This window comes from Nicotiana sylvestris, chromosome 9, assembly GCF_000393655.2.
Source record: "Nicotiana sylvestris chromosome 9, ASM39365v2, whole genome shotgun sequence".
Lineage (NCBI taxonomy): Eukaryota > Viridiplantae > Streptophyta > Magnoliopsida > Solanales > Solanaceae > Nicotiana > Nicotiana sylvestris.
The window spans coordinates 12,654,809-12,679,020 of NC_091065.1; the positions used below are offsets into that span (position 1 = coordinate 12,654,809).

General features: G+C 37.5%; 1 protein-coding gene across 7 annotated transcripts; it reads right to left on the reverse strand.

The window, feature by feature from the left end:
- Window positions 1–5,288: 5,288 nt before the first annotated feature.
- LOC104222905 (DNA repair protein XRCC2 homolog) lies at window positions 5,289–23,793 on the reverse strand. 7 transcript variants are annotated; one of them, XM_009774228.2, is made up of 12 exons: window positions 23,545–23,792; window positions 15,832–15,979; window positions 13,781–13,926; window positions 11,539–11,609; window positions 10,398–10,460; window positions 8,914–9,054; window positions 8,251–8,353; window positions 6,927–6,963; window positions 6,753–6,844; window positions 6,506–6,652; window positions 5,918–6,110; window positions 5,289–5,822 (listed from the first exon to the last, which is right to left on the reverse strand). In XM_009774228.2, exons 1-10 carry the CDS (start codon window positions 23,725–23,727, stop codon window positions 6,629–6,631), a joined length of 1,008 nt encoding a protein of 335 aa, XP_009772530.1. In that variant the 5' UTR covers window positions 23,728–23,792; the 3' UTR covers window positions 5,289–5,822; window positions 5,918–6,110; window positions 6,506–6,628. The 7 variants fall into 7 exon arrangements, with proteins under 7 accessions (XP_009772530.1, XP_009772529.1, XP_009772528.1 ...); XM_009774227.2 differs by having other exon boundaries at window positions 8,914–9,048; window positions 13,781–13,938; XM_009774226.2 differs by having other exon boundaries at window positions 5,935–6,110; window positions 13,781–13,938.
- Between the last annotated feature and the right edge of the window lie 419 nt (window positions 23,794–24,212).

Below are 24,212 nucleotides of genomic sequence, written 5' to 3' on the forward strand. Positions count from 1 at the left end.
TGAAGTAATTCATGGCTGCTGCAACCTCTCCCCAGCTTTTGGCTATGGGAGAGGATATACAAAACACTACTGAACATCCAACAAATTACATTCACAAACCATCGTATGCAGCCCAGCTTCAACCAAAACAATCTGCCCCGTCCAAGATCGATTTAGTTCCTATAGCAGTCGTTCATGGGGAGCCAACAATCGAGTTCACCAGGGACCAGGTCAATGAATTTATTAGAGAAGAAGGACTGCATCAGGCAGTAGTGGTGAAGTTTTCATATGGAAAACCAGAATTACAAGAGATTAGAAAGAATCTCCCAGTGCAATTCGAAATTCAAGGTCGGTGTAATATTGGCCTGTTGGAATATCGTCACCTGCTGGTTCGTTTTGATTTATATGATGATTTTGTTAAGTTCTTGTCAAGGACAACTGGTTATATGAAATCAAAAGGAGAGGAATTCTTTTTTAGAACGTTTCCATGGACACTAAGCTACAATCCCAAGGAAGAAACGTCCATGGCAGTTGCATGGATCTCCTTCCAGGTTTACCGCCTAACTTCTTCGCTAAAAGGTCGTTAATGTCTATTACTTATGCTGTTGGTAAGGCTATTTCTGTGGATAAGGCAACACAAGAAAGAACGTGACCTAGTGTTGCTAGGTTCAAGGTTATTCTTGATCTATTAGATAAACATCCTAAAAAGGTCAGGCTGCAGATCTTAGATCGAGTTACAGGTAAATCTGTCGTGTTCTATCAAGAGATAGTGTATGACAACCTTCCTAAGTATTGTACGTTTTGCAAGCATCAAGGACATGATGAAAAGGCGTGTAGAATTAAGAAAAAAAAGCTGGAACAGAGGTGGTGGCAGAGGAGAATTGTTTACACAGTAATCTGCCTGGTAAGGAGGTGTTTGTTGTTGACAAGCTACAAAGGGATGCAAGGGAATACTTAAACGCTAAAAGAGCTGGGCAAACAACCAAGGATGTACCAGAAAAAGATGGAAAGCAAGGAGTTGAAGCAGCAAAAGAAGCAGTAGTTGGTCAGCAGGTGTTGCAAATTGAAGGAGGAAAACACATTGTTAATGAAAACAATGAGAATGTAATGCAAACTGTAGTTGATGCCTCAATGATTGATAAAGGCCCTCCTAAGCCTCCACGTGATGTACCTGCTAAAACAGCATTGGCAAGAATTTTCAATGCTGTGAATCCAATTGTGAAAGCATACGACAATTTGGCTTTTTCTAATGCTACAGCTGTTTTGTCAACTAATGAAGGCCCAACGATGTTGTTCAACCTGGGATGATAGATGACATTGCTTTAGCTGCAGCTGTTCGGGCACTCTATGCCAAGAATAATCCAGCAGTAACAGTTGCGTCAAAAGATGCAAATTTAATGGAAGCTGCTGATCGAGATGCAATACCAGGTCAAACTGGTGCAGCTTCTACTGTTTCGAAGTTGGATGACAATGTTGGAGATAATCGTGGAGCTGCATAAGTTAAAAATTTGAAGGCTACTGTTGCATTGAAGGGAGATTGGGATCGAGATGATGCTGGGGTCGCTGAACCAACAGCTGATCGAGCAACCAATGCCAAGAATCATGAAACAAATGTGTTTGTAGGATAGAAATCTGGAATTGAAGCAGCTATTACATTTTCAAATGTGGGGGCTACTGTTGCATTGAACACAACTGGTTATCTAGCTATTGTGGGGGATCCTAAAACTAATGTTGCAGCTGATATTGTTGGAAGATCATCAGGTATCAAGGCTACAGTCGTACATGTTGAGGGGCAGGTGTCGAATAATCTAAGGCAAAATGCTACAGTTCCATGCAACCCAGATATAAAGAGCAAAAAGTGGGCAGTGGTGAATAAATCGACTAACAAGAAGCAAGCTACAGGTGCGCAAAATCAGATTGTTCCATCAAATGTTATTGGGGTCTCGAACTCTTTTGATGCTTTGGTGAATGAGGGTGAGCATGTTACGAAGGAGGCTGAAAATACGGGGCAACAGATGGATGATGACACACAATCAATAGTTGGAAAAACCAGCTCTACAACTATGCTGATGAACATAACTTCAAAAAATGGGCAACCACAAGCTCCAGGCAATAACTCACAGCAGCAAACTTCCACAAACACAGGTGATCGGATAATTATTTCGAAGGACATTGTTCCTGTTGATGCGCAAAAGGCAGAAGCACACAGTTCCAATGCTCCTAGTTGTTTTTTTTCCAATCCTAATGTAGAAAAAATAATCAAAGATGCCCAGAATGAAATGATGATGAATCATACTTTGCTGAAACAACCGTTGGTAACCTTGAACACTTCCGTATTTGATATCCCTTCTCAATCTGTGGAGTCGTTTGGGGAATTTAAAGGTGAATCTGGGCAGCTTGTGCTGTCAACTGGGAACAATAATGAGGTTATCTAGTCAAAGGCAAAGGAAATGGATATCAATTCTAAGTTGTGGCATCACCAACGAGAATATGATGATGAAGAAGATCGAGGTGATGGATTTGCTGGCTATTAATCTGAAGAAGGCGAGCAGGAGTTTGATCAGGATAGTGCAGGAGAGGACCTTGATGCTACAATCAAGACACAGTCCCATGGGAAAACTACAGCACCTCCAACGAGCAATTTGAACTGTCATGCACCTGCTTTCATTCCCAGGAATTCTCCAACTGGTGCTAAGCCAAATGCTGCAACTGGAAGTTTACCTCAAGACATAGCAACATCTTCCAAACAGGTCACTCCAGGTGCTACTACCAATTCTCCAACAAGAAGTTTAAATCAAGCTGCTGCAACAGGCGAGGGGAAGATTAATACAGCTGATCGAGGAAAATCTGGGCAGGAGCTAATGGTGACTACTGAAAGATTGGAGTACAATGCAACAACAAATGTTGAGAAGCCTTCTTCAATGGATATCTCAAGCCAACATGCAGAACCATATACAACTATGACGCAACAGCAGCAGCTCACTTCAAATACTTCAGTTGTTATGCAACTTGGAGATCGAAAAGCAGCAACAACAATACAAGCTGAGCAGCAACAAATTGTCACAACCAATCCAGTCATTTCAGCAGAGGAAAGAAAATTATTGGATGCAATGGTGAGTCCACATCCAGTAAAACCTTTAAATGTTGTTACTTGTAGCACTGGTCACATGAGTAGAAGAAAGAACAACTTGCAAAACACACAACAAAGCAAGACAATGGTGACAAATATACAAGGTCAATATGCATTGGAGACAATTGTTATCGACCAAAATGTTCCACAACCAGTGCACCTGGGGAGAGACTTGTATGAAGACGGAGAGGAAGAAGCAATGTTACAACAGTGTAGAGCAGAGGCAGCAAGAAAAGGAGATCTATCACCAATGCATAGCGGCAAAGGTAAGAAGACTCATACAAGGAAAAATAGTTGGAACGACAAGGTTAGTGATTTTTTAAATGTTAGGCGACCTCCAATGAGAGTTGCCAAACAAAAGATGGCCGCCCCAACTACATCTACAAAGTCCAATCGTTCAAAAAAGAAATCTTGAATTTTGAATACATCTTGAAGAATTGGGATTGTGATGAAAATGAGTTACAAATTGAAGAAATTACAAGCTCGGACAAGAAGGGACAACATTTTAATTCTTTCATCATTTTATTCTACCATTATATTAGCATTCTCATTTGTAATATCATCATAGAGTATGTTATAAACTTTGTGATGATCATTGAATATTTGGTACTTTTCAGTTCTTATTTTTTACATGCATGTTAGTAGGTGAGGCTATTTAAAGCCTCAATAGGAATAGTAAGGTAAGGTTTAGCCGGGTTGGTGTTACCTTGGTCCTATGCCTTTGGAACCACACTGCTATGAGATTATATGCCCTCGTGAGACTATGCCGGCAGCTACCCCATGAATCCTCTACATGAGGCTGCCATCATAAGGCAATGTGAGGCGCAGAGGAGTGATTATATAGCCAAGGCATACGGGTAACAAAACCGGTGCTATTGTCCCCCTTATTTGTACTTATCCGAATTGTTGTATTTTTTTTTCTTTTTATTAATAAAAATCTAGCCCTAGGCGCTTGCCTAGCGGATTGCCAAAAAAAATCACTAACTTGCTCTCTTTCTTTCATTCCAATGTTAGTTTTTATATCTCCACTCTTTTCTATTTTCAATAGATATTTTATTTGTTTCTTTAACAACTTACTGGTATATTAATTTTGTTGATTCTTGTATCTTCTAAGTAAATAGAGGTAGGCTTGTTTAATCCTGGGGGAAAATTTCATATTGCTGAAATAGTTTCTTAGCTCAGTGCCCAGTACGATTCAAGCCAATTCGTGTATCTATTCATAAATAATATTATTGCAGTATATTATTGCTGAAATATTATTTTTCGATGTCATTCCCCTACACATATCAATGTCCTACCAACAATCCAGGAAGTGAAAACTCGTCGCCGTTTAATTTTTGGATGACTTAAGGGGGTTGTTCGTGTTAAAAATCTTTTTTTTGGTCAAAGTTGTGCAAAAAACTACCACCACCACAGAGGTCCCATTCCACGAACGAGAACCTACCCAAGCCCCCATCTTTTCGCGATCACGAAATCCACTCTGCATACGCTCGGCCTAGCAATATTATTTCTTTGATCGCGATTGCCCCATAAACTGTGCACAAGGACCATTTTCAATCCTAAACTGATCTGGAAAATGTCCTAACTTCCTCATGACTCAACCCAAATTATACCAACATGCCATAAAAAAAAATACCATATACCCATATCAAAACACGATTAAAAAAACACAAAACAAAGGGTTGAATTATTACAAAGTTAAAAGCATTATTACATTCAACCAATGCATGACTTTTTTAGGGCGTCAAGTTCTTTTTTATATTCTCTTTAAGATGCTTTCTTTCTTTTTTACTATTAGCGTTTCTTTCCCTCTTTACTACTTTTTCTTTACTTTCCTTTGTTTTTTTCGGTGAGAATCAAGATAGCAGTTGTACCATTAATTTTCCGTTACGTATTTAGTTAAGTCATGTACATTCCAAGGGCCTTTATAGAAACAGTTTGTTTGATTTTCTGGACGTGACTGACACCATTATTTCTAATAAAATATACATAAAATGTGTGCAGGTGTGTGTGTGTGTGAAAGCCCACTACAATCTCAACAAATACTACTAAATTCTGACTCCATAAATTCGAAAGGACAATGACTTGAGTGCTAAGAACCCTAAAAGTTAAATCCATTAAGTTTAAATCCTAAACGAATCCCCCTACGACTGTAACAATGAACAATGCTCAACAGCTCTTGTGCAAAGTCATTAAAATAATTTATCAACATAACATACATTCTAAGACCTTCCAAACTAAAGAAAAAAATAACTCCAGAACAAGGTTTCCAACAGCTCTTGCGCAAAAGTCGTCATTAATTTATCTAAACACAAAATATATATTCTACGAACTCCAAACGAGGTCCAAATGAGGTTTTCTTCTTATTCCTAGTTATCATCCCAGCAATTATGACAGCAGCAATACAAAAGATTGCCAACTGAAGAAAAAAAATGCAGCCTTACTTTTTTTTTTTTTTTTTTGCAACTTCAGCTCATCTGCTACTGAAATTAGCAATTATGCTGCTTGCACTTATAAGTTTTATCTGCTTCACTGTTCACCTCCAATTTGTCCTACTCTCTGGTAGATTTATGTTGAGCTCAGAGAATATGTGAAAAATCCACAAATACTGGAAAACTTTTTACATCTGTTCTCCTTTTCTTTCTTGCTTTGGTTGTCATTTACATTGGCTGGTGTAAAGAAGATGAACATCATGTCTCTCCGTCGCCAGAACCTGCAAGACATTGAGTCCTATAAATCACCTTTTACATCACTCAACACGATACACAATAATGAACATGTCAAAATCTAATCATGAGAGATGCATACCATATTGAGGAACTCACAATATCTTTTGCCTGGAATTTTGTCTATCCAAAATCTTTGTAGGCAGAAAACCTCCATGTTGCATGTCACTTCAACCTTTAGCTAGCTTAGGGTCATCCATAGTTATTAAACAATTTTTGCCAGAGGGTTAAGGCTCCAAGCAATCAACCAATATGGTTCGAGGAACTAATGAGACCTGATGAACAAAAAATAGTGGTCAAATAACTAAAACTGTAAACTAATGAGAATCAAGTACTTTGGGCTGTTGGAACATTTCTCCTCAGGCATCAAGTGTTTTTACCTTGCTCACACCCTCTTTTTCAGCACTGTCACCTTCTGTCTTACAAGCACCTCAAAATCTACTTTTGATAATCCAGAACTTTATTTAAAAAGCAATAAAATCAAAGATGCATGGTTTATTTTTACTGCACACCAACTCTTTTCCAGGGTATAGCAGCAACGATTAAAGTATGCCACGAAGAGCCAAGGGATCGACTATGTCCACACCTAAACCAAGTATTAAGAGAGGGAGGAGGGAGGGAGGGAGGGACAGAGAGGAGTGCAGAGATGAATGAACCAAATTTAACTTACAGTTGATACTAATGCCAGATGAACAAGTGACATTTGGAAATTCATCTTGGTTTAAATGCTTGACCTCAGGTTGAGGGAGCAATCAAGAATCAGTACGTCAAAAATCAGTCCAAAATGATGCCTTCATGATATGATGTATGCACCATCCTACATTTCGAGGCGAGACAACATTAGTGACACTGGAGAATGAATTCTCAATTACAGAGAGAACATCGTATTAAACACTCAAATCTTAGATTGCACATACATCATTGAATGTGAATTTGTCTGATATCTTCAGGGATGGTAACAGCCATTCCGACGAATAGATGGGCTGCTTTTGATATTTACTACTATCATCTGAAGAATAATGAGAAAGCCAGCTTTTTATTCATGGAAAGAGCAAGAGAATATGACTGGCCTAAATGACTTTGAGCCATACCTGAAGGGCGCACAAGCATTCTATGAGAAACAAAGGACTGCAACAATCAGAAAAGATTATTAAGGTTAATAAGATCCTTAAAGTCCAAATATTCAATATAACATGATGGCTTCACGCCTTCAATCATCTAATATTGGCTTTGTATCTGAGTCGTTTATTTTCATCTCAGTAGCATGTAGATACAGATATAGAACTATGTACACTTTTTGATTTGCATAATTCATATGCGGGATTTATGATAGGTTGGTAAAAGATTTGACGTTGTGAAAGACCTGTCTGTTTTTTTTTTTTTTTTTTTTTTTTTTTTGATAAGGGTGAAAGACCTGTCTGTTTGGAAGGACAGAAATAAATATTGTTCCTAGATTTCAGGGTTTTGGATGCCAAGTTATTGTGGTAGTTCGATGTTGCTCCATCTTAAACTGTGCTCTACAGGGGTGTAAAGCTGCCTGCATCATCTATATGCACACAAAATCTGGGGAAATATATAATCGGTACATTTTGTTCATTATTTTCCCTGGCAAAATCTTGTCAACTTCAAATAAAAAGTTAATTCAGCGTAAACTATTATTAAAACAAGACACTCCGTTATAAAGGATTCTTAAGTAATTATAAGGTTTTTGCAGGAAGCTATAGAGTCATTGGTTGAGAGCCATTCAATGGAAAAAATTTATTCTCTAAGATGGGAGGTACTGATAATTTTGCTACTGAATTAAAAGCTGTATTCTGGTTTGTTCAACCATGGTATTCAACTTTCACAGTTGTTTATGAAAAGTGCAGGGGATCCACACAAATAGAACTGGAAAAAAGAAAAGGAACACCAATTTAAAGGAAAATCACTTAAAAGAGTTACAGAAACATCAGATGCTCAATGCGAAAGATTGTAATGATCTTTGGAAGTTTATGATGCTCCTATAGACTGGAAGCATCCTAAACTTTTGACAGTTCACCTTCATTAACAAGTCACTATGATTCTTAACGAAATAGTTAATATAGTATACCATTAACTTTAACAAGATGCACAACAAATGATTTTTAAGGTATGAAAAAATATCTACAGACCATCCCCTAGAATTTCCTTCTCTGATATGGCAAAGGCAGATGCAAAAGACTCCTCTACTACAAAGTGAAGTGACTGCACAAAAATTTATTCAGCAAGGGTATTTGAACCCCCTTGCTTAGGTTATAGTATTACATGCAACAATGGATATTTTCGCTCTTAACACCAAACAGAACCAACAAATAATAACACACTGGCTTTACACAACATTTTGTTCACATCACGTAAACACAGATATCTTTAGATACTTGAGACACGTCTTAATACCTGCCACACAGAAGGCATATACTCCCGATACAGTTGGACATTAGCACTACTTCTGATGTTTTTCGAGTCCAAGGTACTCTCAACAGACAACTGTCCTGTATTCCTGTTTGAGTTGTTGCAAATTAGAGAATGATAAATGTTAGAAAGAAAACTTAAACGTATAGTTCAGCAGTTTTAAATCATCAAGAAATTAACTTGTGAAAACAATTGCCATCAGTTTTCAATTAAATCTGGAGCAACTGAACAGTTCAACAACCATGGTATGCAGGAGTTTTCTCATTGCCAATAAAATTACACTTCACTTGATCAAATTCAAACCAGACACAAACTGGTCCTAAACTGGGTACTTCCAAGGTCGTAAACCACTATTGATGGTCTGTGGTCAATCATCTAAAGTCTCAATACATATGATGTTACTTGTTTAGTTGAAAAATCAGTCAATCAGAACACAAACTATCCAAACCAATGAGCCCAGAATATGAAATAAATCATGGCACAATGTAAGAATGACAGTATATATAGGGCTTTTGTTTTTCCATCACCTATTCAAGGCAGGATAAATTATCATATTATCAGTTCATTTGTACCCTGATTCTATTAAAAAAATGCAATACTAGATTTATATTGATTTGTTTTGGACAAAAGAAATGTAATGAAACCAACCTAACTTCGCGTGTTGTATATTTATCCTGCAAACTTGCTGCTTTTGTAGTTAGAACAAGCATCGGATGCACCAAAAGAATCTTCTGGATCTCCTGAACAACACTCTCTGACACACTTTGCAGAGAGAGGCTTTTCCTGGTACTAAGACAAATATCTAATGCTAAAACAATCATAAATTATAATTTAAGAATACGAAGCGAAAAAAGAAAGGTGCAACTTGTTCAGGAAGAAAAGGAACATACTGCATATGTGTATGCATGAGAAGTACACCAATGAGTTTCTCTGTCCTTACTTCACATTAGTTTATATGATAGGAAAATAAATGAAAGAGACACATTCCTCGTTCCTATCTCCTTACCGTTCCTTTTCCCTCCTAAGAACCAAAGTAAGTGTTGATGTAGAGAATGCTGGGTGGGAAACATGAACAGATATAAACAAGGAGAAGGGAACTCGTAATCATTAATATATAGTGCTAGAAGTATGTACTTGAATTAACGACATGCGAGGCTCCCTATCTCCATGAGAAAAGAAGAAAAAGAAATGAAAATTAAACTGTGGCTTATTAAACATAATAAGAGTTTATGCAAAAACAAAAGAAAAGACAATTAATTGTAACCTTCATTATAGGAATGGAATTACATCTAAAATGCATGCAGTAAAAGTGCTCTTAAGAAGCACCATTCTCAAACTGAAAAGTCTATATTTTAAATCTTTTAAGCACTCTCCAAGAGCTGAGGCAGGTTTGCAAGAGCTATTATCGTATATGTGAATTTAGTACAACACAACCAGCATTTTGGCATGATCAAGAATAGGTTCATTTGTTAAGATGAATCCAAGAGAATGAAATAGTAAAACAGGCTAATAAACACAAGCAGACACAGTGTGTAATAAACTCGAAATTGGTTTGACGCTCATGCAAGTAAAAGAAAGATCTAAGGAGAGTAGAATACAAATTTTGCCAGCAAGATAATTGCACATTTGCACTTCTTATCCTCTATGTTTAAATGCTGATGGTCACTTTCTAACTACTCCCTCCATTCCAATTCATGTGAATCTGTTTGACTGGGCACGGAGTTTAAGAAAAAATGAAGACTTTTGGAATTTGTGGTTCTAAACAAGTCACAAAGGGGCCCAGAGTATTTGTGTGGTTATAAAAACATCTCATTAACGGTAGAATTGTAAGTTTAAGCTAAATTATTACCAAATTTAGAAAGGGGTCATTCTTTTTGGAACAGACCAAAAAGGAAATAGGTTCACATAAACTGGAACAGAGGAAGTAATAAATAGGTAACAGAAACTGCAGCCTTACATAAAACCACGAAAAATGCTACATAGTAAGGTGCTTAAGGGGAGTACTTGGTGACATAAACAAAATTTCAGGCTTCTCCATTACTCACTCTTTTCGGGGAATTGGAGTTCATTTCAGACTGCTTCTTTCATTTGTTGTTTCTCTTTAAATGTAAGTAATTACAGTGGACTCTAACCTGTTAATCCTCCCTGGTGGTATAGACGGTGAAGCACGATCCATCCAATAAAAAGCTCCAATACTGGTCATACAAGAGAAACAACATATATTAGTAAGGTGCAGAATTTAGTTAAACCATTAAGGAGTATTAAAAGAAAAAGGAAAAGACCTAAAGAAGACAAAAGCAATAGGAACACAGACAGAATGTCTGAACACAGATCTGATGACCTAACCAATAACCACTGAATTGATACAATCCTAATGTCTGAACACAGATCTGGTGGGTTAATATAGAACAGCTAAATGGATAATTCATTGCAAGTGCAGTCCTTGTAACATAGATGTCAAATCTAGACAAGAAAAAATCTAGTCCAAGCGAAAACAGGACAAGAATATATTTCTCACCCCCAGGCCCCCTAGGGCACTGCCAAAGAAATGGACAAGGCACTAATGAAAAAAATTAACACAAACTTTTCCGATAACAAGGCACCTTTTGATAAATTGATGGTGTCCTTGGGCATTCCCCCGATAAAAAATGAACAAAATGTCATTTTAGAGAAGACAATCTTACTGGTGGTTTCTATCAGCATACCATAGGATTGGTTGTTTTAACATGGCCACATGAAGAAATTGACAAAATGCCTAAAACCAAATAAGTTAGGATTTATGCACTGGCTATTAAAGGTCGAAAACTATGCGCTATCAGGAGATGTTTGATTTAAAGGTCAAAAACTATGCACTATCAGGAGATGTTTGATTTATGTATCCATATACTTATCCTAAGAAAAATTTTATTCTGTAAGTTGATCTGAAATGCTTCATGCATAAACGAGGATAAACCTGACCCTTCTTAGGCCAATTCTGGATGTTACCATTGTTAAGCTACCTTTCCTTCTTATCTATAACTGTCTATGCATTCTTCATTTATCATGGGGATTAAACACATCTTCATCAATTCATGGATATGTTCATACATCATGTAAATGCTTTTGATGTCGATGGGATCCACTTGCTTCAGAGGTCAATCTAAGACCCCCACTGCAAGTGAAAATCCTATTCATAGTAATCAACCAATAAAACATCAAGTGTGTCTCTCTAGTATTTCTATGAAACTAAAACACCATACTTAACATCACAGAGAAGAGATCATAAGAAGAAACCTGTCAATCATAAGCAAATAAACACCAGTACCATGCGCCTCTTTTTCCTTTTGAAGTTGGAAATGCATCGTCTGCAGCAAAACGAGATTGAAAGAATAGGTGACATGCTTGTATATGAATTGAAATTTTTATATTCGAAGTTAAAGAAAGTACCTCACGTACTTAGCCAATCAAAAAGAAAGCTTTTAGAAATCCACAAAATGATAAATAATAATAAAAATTAACATGTATTCACAGAGAAAGTGTTGAATCATGTGACCGGCTCGTCTAAAAGATAATTTGTTAGAGAGGACACACTTTTATTTACTTCACTTATACCTTCAATACGCCTCCTCACATGTGGGCCTGATTCTTTTTTCATGAGTCAAGCACGTCGACATCCGTTTCTACAATGGACGATGGTGAGACTTCGAAATCAGGACCACTGCTGACCTTTGTCTAATTCTTATAAAATGTTTTTTTTTAAATGGACCTTGAACATAATGCAAGAGGGTTGCCAAAACCACGTAAAAAGACTACATTTCATATTCTTAACCAATTTGGAAACACTAACACCTCTTTGCATACCAAAGACTGGACATCTGAAATGTGAAAAAATGTATTGAGAAACAAAACAAGGACGAATGTTCTGATACAATGTTGCAATAGATGGGCATCGGTCGGTTCGGTTCGGTTATAAATATTATCGGTTTAGCATATCGGTTATCGGTTTACAAATATGATAAACCGATAACCAAACCGATAAGATATTAGTTATCGGTTATCGGTTAATCGGTTATCGATCATTATCGGTTCGGTTATCGGTTTACCCGATAAGATAACTCAATCTAGAGTTAAGCAAAAAAGAGAAGACAATCACTCGAGTTAAGCAAAAAAGAGACGAATTCACATATATAATATACTACCCAATTCTGCGCTCTAGCCACAACTAATATTTGAAGAATGTTTCATTGTGACAAATTCATGACCTGTGCAATCTCAAAAATTGATACTACAACTCCACAAGTATTCCATCTCCATTTCACTGGAAATATTAGTTAACGGGAACATAAATTACAATTTTTTGGGTTCCTACCAAACTATAATCAAGAGATCAATTATTTTCCAGAGTCCAATGGTAGCAAGAGCAATAAGAGTGCCAGTAATTCAAAAGTTGTCCAAACACAACTAAAATAGTGTTAATTCTTCAACAATCCTAATACATTAATAACAATACAAAGTAGTACCAATTTCACCTTAAAATAAAAAAGTACAAACATAATACTAAAACATGAGCATAAAATAAAGAATCGAAAACAATCAAAAATCCTATATTTTTATTATCGAACTCTACTGTAAAACTCAAAAGAAAGGAACGAAATTTGTTCTTAACAAAGAAGTAATTTTGGAATACAAATTTAAGCTAAGATTCTAAGAATGTGGTTGTACATTGAAATTTGAAGAAGAACTGTTCAAAAATTGAATCAGAGTCTGAAGAGTGAACATTGAAACTTCAATCTTGAATGCGATTGAGAAAATTAGGAGAAAAAGAGAGAATAAAGCCCTAGAAATTGGGTAAAATCCTAATTTTATTAAATCTTATTGGGTTATCGGTTAACCCGTTAAGAAATTTGGAAACCCGTGGCCCGAACCGATAACCCAATAGTGAAAAAATATAAAACCGTTACAAAACCATTAATCCGATTACCCGATATCGATACCCCAATAAGCTTTTATCGGTTCGGACTATCGGTTATACTCGATATATGCCCAGCCAAGTTGCATTGTGCGACCAACAACAATAATTATGCCTCAATCCCAAAGCAAGTTAAGTTCGATTATATGACTCCTCATTTTCCCTATTGCACTATAAACCCGTCACAGTCAAATAGCATAAGAACTTAGTTTCTCAATTACTAGAAGTTCCCTATATTTTCTACGGGCATATAAATTTCTAACAAGACCTCCTTGCAATTATTGGACCTAAGTAGACTTAGTAACATGATTAAAACTTAATCATAACTAATGACATCACCTAGATAGATTTTTTCCCATTATGCTCTAATGTTCTCTAGGTATTCATAGATTCAAAGAAATTGTAGGTCTATTGAGAGAACTTCCTTCCGATCAAGAGAGAATAGGAAAGATGACTTATTAAAAGATAAAAAAAGATAGGTAAATAGATAAAACACGGATATTTTCCCTGAAGTAGATAAAAAAATAAAATACGGAAATTAAAACCTTAGAGATCATTCTAACTCACCTTAAGAGTGGCAAGAAATTCGAAACTATCATAACAGCGTATGTACAAGAACCTTCTCATGCTGACCGCGAACAATTCTTCGTCATATTCTGCGTGCACATCCTTTGATCCAATAGGAGAATCGTCCACTTTATTTAGCTTGTGGCCTACATCATTGCCTGATTAGACAAAATAAACCAAAGACTAGTTGCATCAAATGTATGAGGCCTTAAACATATTAATTACTAGCTTTCGGGTAAGGAAAAAAATAATTAAAACTAGTACTTTTTTGTCATTCTAAAGAAAATTACCAGCTTTCTACCCTTATCATTATATGTGTCTGTGTGTATGTTCATTTGTGCAAAGGCGAGCCTTGGCACATCAGCAAATTTACTCCTGTGGAACCTGTAGGACAAGGGTTTGAGGCATAGAAGTAGCCTCTTCGCAGAAGTGCTTAGAACATTATCCCCCTACCCCACTGTCAGGAAGCATTTTTTGCAGGAGGTAAGTCCCTATTCTGCCTCATTTTGCACCTTTCCTCGCTAAGCCTTGAGATAGTCACTTGAATTGCACTTTGCACTGATCTATCAGAATTTGGAACCTTTATGGTTTTCACCCTTGGACAACACTATCTCTACTTTCTAGTTTCTCTTATGAAAATTCTGAAGATGGATACTGGTTACTAGAAAAACACCAACTCCTACTATTAAGGGAGCATATGATAGCTCTCAGCGCTTATCAATTTTTCAGTGATACCTAAATGCTTCATTTTTGTTTTTTTTTCCCGTTGATAAGTCAAGGAAATGTCACCAATATGCATCAAGGTGATGCCAGATTATATGGATACAAGTGTTCAATGTTAAACTCTAAAAATTCTATCAACTATCTACACATACAAGAATCTTTTATTTACACCAAAAGTATAACCAGAAATCAGAGCTGTCGATCTTCCATATGGGTCTGTCAACTCCTTCAAACGTCCTCCTGTTTCATTCTTTACATATCATCCAATGAATGCTTAACAGTGCAAATTCCAAACTTCCTTGTTTTCCTTCCCTATCCTGCTCGTCTCCAGGGCATCAGCAACTCTTAAGGGAGTAACCGTGATATAATATTAAACATGGAATACACCAAGCTACATAGCTCCACAACATAAAAAAATGAGGGGCAAATGCTTAGAGTCCTTCCCTTCTTTCTTGCACATACACTAACAACTCATCATTATAAAACTCCACTTGAAATTCTGTTTTTTTATTGGATTTCACCAAAGGGTCACTACTAATTCTGTGCTACATATATTTTATCTTGCTTTCGAATCTTCTGTGCAGTTACTGAAAGTTTTAAACTTTTTTTTTTCAAGAAATGTTATCCTGTAGAGCTTAGAGGTAAATAGCTAGCCCTTCACCTCGAACATTTGAAATTATGATCAACACAAGTTCCTCAAGATTGGAATCTGCAGGCAATTAGAAGATGTTCCAAAAGCAAACAGAAGAGTGGCAGCTTAGTTCATGAAACTATACTGCATTTTCCGAATTGGGTTATGCTTCTTCAATTACATTACGATGAATTCCGCCATTCTAACACCAAAATAAACAATATCCATTTACTTTTCAGCCAGCTTGTCAAGATCATAACATCACGGACGGCAAAAATGGATATTGTTGATGGATTTTGTAAAAGTTATTATCGACACTCAGATACATGCTCTTTACTTTGAAGTGGCCATGAGTTCATTGCTACATGCTCTTTCTTTTAATTTATAAAGAGGGCTCATTGTTACAAGAGTTGAGGCGTTGGTCTACTTTGTACGTATAGATGATTGGCTACATTTTGGGAGGCTTAATGTGTGTTTATACTATATAATTCTTTAAATTCAATGCCAACTTGTTGTGCTATCAATAATTACTTTGATTAATCGCAAAAGAAAAACAAAAAAATGTTTTGAAACTATTAGCAAAAAAAGTAACCATACACCTCCAGCAATTGACTAAACTATAAAATTAAAGCCCCCCCAAGTCTAAACGAGGGAATTCCAAAATACAAAATAAATAAGCTCAAGAGTAAGCATCTACCATTTTCTTTAATGATCCGCTGCTTCAGTGATTGTGAAAGGCTTAACACATCAAAACGACAATCCAGGTCAATAAACATTACTAATCGCTCCAAACCTCCATAGTTGATGCCCTTCCATGCCTTAGGCAAAATACAATTAATAGCAGCCTAGCATTGAACCAAAAAAAAAAAACATTAAGCTTATAAATTGAAAAGTCATATAATCCAAAGACTATGGTATTGATGCTTTTTTTTCATACTTACATTAGGTTTGATATTTGTTAGAAATCCTTTTAAGCAAGTTAGGGACGTTGTATAGGGATATGTGAGAGTTTTAGAGACCTCCTTATTTCCAACATAAATTGTTTCCCTGGCCATGAAGAATTATTCCAATATTTGCAAATACTAGTTTGGTCATGTCATTTGGGGAACTTCAAGTGAACCACTGAAAGGTCGGTAATAATGTGCATTTCAAGTGAAGCTTTTCAACTTCCACCAACAAATCTTCAACTTTTTTTTTGATGACTGAGAAATCCGTCTAGGGGCCGATCCTTTTGGACCAACCGCAGTCTTTGAAACTCGGTGGATAATGGGCCCGCCCTATTCCAATATTTGCAAATACTAGTTTGGTCATGTCATTTGGGGATCTTCAAGTGAACCACTGAAAGGTCGGTAATAATGTGCATTTCAAGTGAAGCTTTTCAACTTCCACCAACAAATCTTCAACTTTTTTTTTTGATGACCGAGAAATCCGTCTGGGGCCGATCCTTTTGGACCAACCGCAGTCTTTTTTTTTTTTTTTGAATTGGTAACTATTGTATATATTATAAAAATCAGTACATAGGTTGCACTGAAAACCAAATTTACATAGAGAGAATTTATAGATATTCTAATTTGAGACCTAGCAGGATCCTAGTATGTCTATGATTGTCAATGTATCTTCTGTGTACATCTGTTTGCACCAAAAACAAAATAGAAGAATACAATTGAGTTTGATCTTCTGCAGTGAATTGCTTCTGTCTTCAAAACATCTAATATTCCTTTCCCTCCAGACTGTCCACCAAATACATGCCGGAACAGTCCTCCATCTATCTCTGCTAGTTGCTTCAGCTCCAGCTTCTTCCCAGCTATAAATGACATCTTTAATCCTGTATGGCATTGACCATGAAATACCCCTAAGACTAATAAAGATTTTCCATAGTTGGTCTGTAATCTTGCAGTGTAGAAACAAATGGTTGACAGTTTCTGCATTTTCCCCACACAGAAAACATCTTGAACACAGAGAAATTCCCCTTTTTATGAGATTATCCTGGGTTAAAACCGCCTCCTTTGCTAGTAGCCAAGTGAAGCAGGCTACCTTGTATGGAATCTTTGTTTTCCATATATGTTTCCAAGGCCATGTGTCTACCTGTTGATTATCATGATTCAAAATCTTATATGCATCCTTCACTCGGTAAATCCCTTTGTTGTGCCTCTTCCACCATATTGAATCCAAACCTTCCTGTAGTCCTGTAAATGCTTCCAACTCTTTGTAGAGGTCAGTTAATCTTGTTATCTCCCAGTCATTCAGCTGTCTTCTTAGAGCTATTTCCCATCCTTGACAACTCCTCATATCAGCGACTGTCTTATGCTGGTTTTGTGCTAAACCGAACATATCTGGGTATCTTTCCTTTAAGCTTCCCATTCCTAGCCAGTTATCATTCCAAAATGATGTGTTCCTTCCGTTGTTCACTCTTATGGAGGAGTGATTCTTCATTATTGGCCAAAGTTCTCTGATGGATTTCCACACACCTACTCCATATGATGTACTGACTTTTTTTGACACCCAGTTGTTTTCTTCACCATACTTTGCTTTGATCACTTTGGCCCATAAAGATTGGGGTTCTTTAGAGTACTTCCATAACCATTTAATTCTAAGAGCCTTGCTTTGGTTCTTCAAATTCCTTATCCCTAATCCACCTTGTTTTTTATCCATTGTTAGTGTCTTCCAATTGACTAAATGGAAGACCTTTTTCTCCTTATTGCCTTGCCAGAGGAATGTTCTTCGGAGTTTGTCCAATCTCTGTAAAATGCCTGCTGGAATTGGGAACAAAGACATCATGTAAGTAGGTAGAGAGTCTAATACTGAGTTGATTAGAACTAGCCTACCCCCCAATGATAGGTACTGCGATTTCCATCTTGACAACTTCTTCTCACACTTTTCTATGACTGAATTCCAGATTTCTTTTGATTTGGATCTTGCACCAAGAGGCATCCCAAGGTAAACAGTTGGTAGGGACCCAACTTCTCCTCCCAATATCTGAGTCAGTTGCCCCATGTTGTTAACTTCATTAATGGGAAAAATATTGCTCTTTCTCCAGTTAATGTGTAATCCTGATACTCCTTCAAATAAAACCAAAATGATCCTTAAGAATCTAAGTTGGTCTTTTTCAGCATCACAGAAGACTAGAGTATCATCAGCATATTGGAGATGTGTGATCTCTAGATTGTTAGCCCCACTCCTGTTTACCTCAAAGCCTTTAACCCATCCACTGACTTTAGCCGTTTTGATCATGTTGTTCAATCCTTCCATGGCTATGATGAATAGAAAGGGAGATAAAGGATCACCTTGTCTGAGACCTCTGTGTGAGTGAAAATAACCTTTAGGACTTCCATTTATAAGAATGGAGAATTTCACAGTAGATATGCAAAATTTCATCCATCTAATCCATTTTTGCCCAAAACCCATTTGTTCTAACATTCTTAGTAGGAAGCTCCAGTTCACATGATCATAGGCCTTCTCGATATCCAATTTGCATAAGATTCCAGGTTCTTTCTTTTTTATTCTTGAATCCACAGCTTCATTGGCAATCATCACTGCATCAATTATTTGTCTTCCTTTGATGAACGCCATTTGTTGAGCATCAACAAGTTTCCCAACCACCCTCTTAAGTCTTTCAGTTAAGACTTTTGAGAGCAGTTTGTAGAAGCTCCCTATCAGACTGATCGGTCTGAAATCTCTCAATTCTTTCGCACCTGTCTTCTTTGGAATCAATGCTATATATGTTGCATTGAAGCTTTTCTCAAACATCTCCTGTGAATGGAAGTTGTTAAAAGCCGCCATGATATCTTCCTTCAAAATGTCCCAACACTTTCTGAAAAAACCCATTGTGTATCCATCTGGACCTGGAGCCTTGTCACTTGCACACATCTTCAGACTGCTCAGCACTTCTTGTTCCTCAAAGTTACTCTGTAAAGACTCCCTTTCCGATTCAGAAATGCTTGGACTATTTTCGAAATTGACTGTTGGTCTCCACTGTTCAGGTTCTGTGTATAGCTCCTTGTAGAATTCAATAATCTCGTTCTCTATTCTTTCTGGATCCTCGATTACTTCATGTCGAATCATTATTTGGTCAATGTTGTTGTTTCTCTTGCGTGCATTTGCAGTCCGATGGAAAAATTTTGTATTCCTATCCCCTTCTTTGAGCCACAAAGCTCTTGATTTTTGTCTCCATGCAAATTCTTCATTCTTGAGTTGCACCTCAATCTCCATTAGAGTGGCTGCTTTCCTGACTGATTCCTCCTCTGTCAACGCTCTTAGTTGTTGCGTTGTCTCAAAATCTGCTAGCTGACTTAGCAATTTTGATTTCTGCAGTCCCAAATTGCCTTCGTAACTTCTGCTCCATCCTTTTAGCTTGCCCTTGAGAGCTTTTAACTTGCAAGCTAAAATGTAATCAGGTCTTCCTGAGAATTCAAAAGATCCCCACCACTCTCTAATTCTGTCCTCAAAACCTTCCACATTCAGCCACCAATTTTCAAACTTAAAGTATGATTTAGCTTGTTCTCACGCACCACAGTCTAGAGCCACAGGTGAATGGTCCGAAATCAGCCTTTGTTGGATAGTTTGCTTGATGTTTCTGAGCCTTACATTCCATTCTTTTGAAATGAGAAATCTATCAATTCTTGAAGCCGCTGTATGATTGTTCCCTTTGAACCAAGTATAGTTTCCTCTTTCAAGTCGAAGATCTATCAGCTTCATATCTTCTATAAAATCCGAAAACTCCACCGTCGCTCTGGACCTCCTTGAGCATTCCCGTTTTTCAGAAGGGTACCTTATAACGTTAAAATCGCCACAAACCGCCCAAGGACCTTCCATCAATCCCCTCACTGCACCAATTTCACTCCATACTTTTTTCCTTTCTATTCTACAATTTGGAGCATACACTCCTGTTATGTGACATTGAAATTCTGTAGAAGAGCGTCAAACTTGCACGTCAAAGTGTATGCACCAGTTTGTAACACCTCCCCTTTCCATACTCTGCAATCCCATAACATCAAAATTCCCCCTCTCGTGCCGCTAGCTTCTAAACTTGCATACCTAACCCATCTACCACCCCATATTTGCCTGACTATTTCCTCGATATCCCCCTCGACTTTTATTTCTTGCATGCAAATAATGTCTGCCCTCCAATTCTACACTTGACTTTTTATTATCTCCATTTTCTTCTTATCATTTAGACCCCTTACATTCCAGGAAATTACTTTGATCCTCATATAGAAATAATTGATAGATCTCTTCCCCTACTCCTTTTCCCGTCACTCTTGAATTTGACATCGAAAGAAGTCAAACCTTTTAATTCCAGTGATCCTTTGAATCTTTGTTTCTTCACCTCCAACTCTGTCTCCACCCTTCTAACCTGTCTGCAGCTGTCAATTTGCATTAACAATTCCAGTGCTTCTTCTTCATGTCCTTGGAAATCTACTCCAAACATTTTCCCCAATTTGATCATATTTTGATGGACCCATATTGTTGCATCCATGTCTTTATCCAATAATGGATTGTGTTGCTGAACTGCTAAAGGATTCACCTCCTCAATTTCCCACTCTTGAATAGGGCTAAATTGCTTTAGATGTTCCAAAGTACTTCCCACGTGATCATTCCCCATCTTTGAGTTTATGCTTTGCTCCCCTTCCTTCTGTTCCAATCTTGCTAAATCTACTCCACCTTCTGGCTGACTGCAACTGGTAATTGTTTCCTTTTGCATACTTTCACGATTCACATTAAGGGTTTGATCCCCTGGAGGTGACTCTTTTGCCCCCGATTGAGAAGGTCCTCCCATTTCCTCGATATAAGGCTTCAGCCCAGTATCATCAGAGATCTCACACGAGAGGTCATTAAAAATGACTTGTGCAGCCATATCGGGGCCATAGGATTTCAGCTTGACTTTTGACACTTTACTGCTTTGATTCATCGAAGTTGAACCTTGTGTAAATTGTCCACTTGCTTTTCCTTTACCAGTGTTTAGCTCATACCGTGTCTTTCTTTCAGCCCAGATTGGGATGAAGAATTTGGTACCGTCTTTTTCAATCCCCACCTCATTGGGAGTCTTTCTGCCATCACCAACAATTTTGATTCTCGCCCACTTAAGATGGTTTTTGAGATCAGTTTCTTCTTCTGTAGCTAACCAACCCCCACAGAGATCTCCTATTTCTTTGAAGATCTTTTGTGACCATAGATGTAAAGGAATCCCCATGGCTCTAATCCAGCATGTTTCCTCAATTTGTGAGTTTGGAATGCAACCGGCTGTATGATTCCACCAATCCAGATGAAGCTTGAATTTTTTCCATCTCCATTCTCCTTGCACAATCTGCTCTGCCATGAATCTGTTTGGAAATTCAAAAGAAACATGTTTCCTGTCATTTCATATATGTTTACTCCGTATGCTTTGTCCCATGAAGCACTAGCCCATCGCCTTATATCTGCTAAAGTGGGTCTCTCATTGATTTCTTTCCCTAAAGACCCGATAATGCATCTTTTTAGTAGGCTTGTGTCCTCTCCTCCAGTAGGTTCCAAAACAGTGATATCGCCATTGTTCGTGCTGACCCTTGCCTCTCGAAGAGTATTGGATTGTCATTTACTCTCCTTAACTGCTTGGGCATAAGGGAAATTTTCCACAGTATTTCTGGGTGGTACTATGGGATTCAACTTGGTGGATATGAATCTCTCTAACTTAGCTGCTATGTCTTTCCAGCCAGAATTCAAAGTTAACTCTGGGATTATAATCACTGACCTCCCTTCTCTCTTCAGTGACAGAATACTCATATATCTTCCATGGGCGTTAAATTTCCTAGTACAGAAATGTTCTGTCATTTGCTCCTTGTACTTCCATCTCTTCACTCGATTGTTTTGATCTGTCGACGCTTCTTTAAGTGCAAAGCATATCCATTCCATTGCCTTTCTACCCATGGATGATCTTCTCATCATGTTGCGCCTTCTCTCCACCCATTCAAACCAAGTATCTTTGTTGGAGTTCCATCTGGTGATGTCAAAAGATTTGAATCCTGCGTTGAAGTATATCCTGTTGTCTCCCATATTGTACTAATCAGCTGCTCAGGTTATGGAATTTTAGGTGTTGTTTGGAAGTTATCACCGTGAGCTATAAAGCTTGAAAAAAAGAACAGAAAAACCAGAATTCTGGACAGAGAGAGATTCCCCGCCACCGGAAAAAATAAAAGTTGTCGGAATTCAGAAAAGGTTGTATGGATGTGCTCGGAATTTCCCAGCGAGCAAGCTGTCCAAAACAAAAATTTTGAAAAGTGGCCGGGATTGAGCTCACGCGCCGGCGCGTGGTGTTTGGCTCGCCGGAAAGTGCCGCGCGTGGCGGCGCGTGAGAGACTGTTTGTCGGAGCTGTTTTCAGAGGGTTGGTCAGAATTGAATAAGCATGCTCATGGTGTTTATGGATCCTCAAGATTCCTTGTTCTCAGACTCCTCGGGGAGTGTGCCTGAGAGCTCAAGAAAATAGAGAGAGAAAATATCAAGGACTAACAACTTTGGAAACTTTACCACCACCAAATTTGACAACCTATATTGACCAACCGCAGTCTTCAAATCTTCAACTTCACAAACCTTTTATTTTTCAAGTTAAGTTCATGTCCAAACACTTCCTATTTTCTTTTTGTGATAAGGCGGGTGTCTAGTCCAGCTTTCGCGTATCTCAACTATTTCACCAATTACCTGCTACCTCACACCAACCAGTACAGGCAGAGACGGATCCAATATTTAAGCTTTACGGATTCAATCTTTAAGGTTCTTAGCGTTGAACTCATTATATTTTAAAGGTTATAGGTTCATATCTACTACTCATTGCAACTTTAGAGAATTACTACTCATAGAAGTATTGGGATCATATGAACCCGGTATTCCAAAGCTCCACCTGCCCCCAATCAAAAGTTGCTAATCCAACCAGCACAAGTAATTTTGCCCACCAAAGCTTAGCAGATGGGAAGACTTCCACAAACATTTTCTCAATTTTAACTTCAAATAATCTTTTATTTTTTGTTTCATCTGAAATATGGTCCAAATGCAGAATGAAATAGAACAGAGCAGTCACAAAAAATTTACAAGTAGGACGCAACAAGTTTTTATTTCTTTGATCAGATAAGGCTGAATTTCATTCAATAGGCATCCAGGGGATGTAAATCAGTACAAAAGCTTAGTAAGCTCCTATACATTACTTATCCTCCTACCTAAAAACTCTAGGAGCTTACAAAATTAGGACCCAACTAGTTCCGGATTGAAACCTAGTTAATTGATTTAGTAGACAATAAAATGTAGGAGCCAAAGAAGTAGAATATAAATTTATATTTAATAACAATACGTACACACTCGAAACTACTTACTTTAAATTCTGGAATATGTATGTAAAATATCGCAGATGAAAAGGAGAATTAGAGTTTATATTCTGTGACTTGCCTGAATAAGAATGCGAGTTTTGGAAGAAGGAGAAGGGCCGACGATTTCGACTACGTTGCCGGCGCGGAGAGGGATGCGATGAAGAGGTGGAGGTAATGGTAAGAATGGCCGCTCCGAGAGAACCCTTGTTAGGAACTGCTTGGCCGTTTCGTCTCCTTCTATCCATTGCCGCGCCGACGCCATTTTCACACTCTTTCTCTGTTGCTTTGATGAAAGGAAAACGGAAAGTATAACCAGCTCGGGAGAAAATGACAAAATATTCCCGTTAGGGGGTTGGTTGCGGTTGGCCAAGCTGCAAAAATAAGTTTTGCTTTTTTTTTTAAAGTGTATTTTTCATAAACTTTTGGTCGGTGAGAAGGAGTCTGTGTTTGGCTAATTAGTTTGAAAAATATTCCTAAACAGTAATTAATGTTTGACCAAGTTTTAAAAAACTGCTTTTAAGTGTATTTTTCTCAAAAGTGCTTCTCAAAAAAGTGCTTTTGGAGATAAGCTAATTTTTTCTGCTTCTCCAAAAATATTTTTGCTTCTCCTCAAAAGTACTTTTTTTCCTTCCAAAAGCTTGGCCAAATAACTCAATTTTTAGCCAAAAGTGCTTTTGGCCCAAAAAAAAATATTTTTGAACAAAAAGAAGCTTGACCAAACAGGCTATTAATATGGTTTCTTGATTT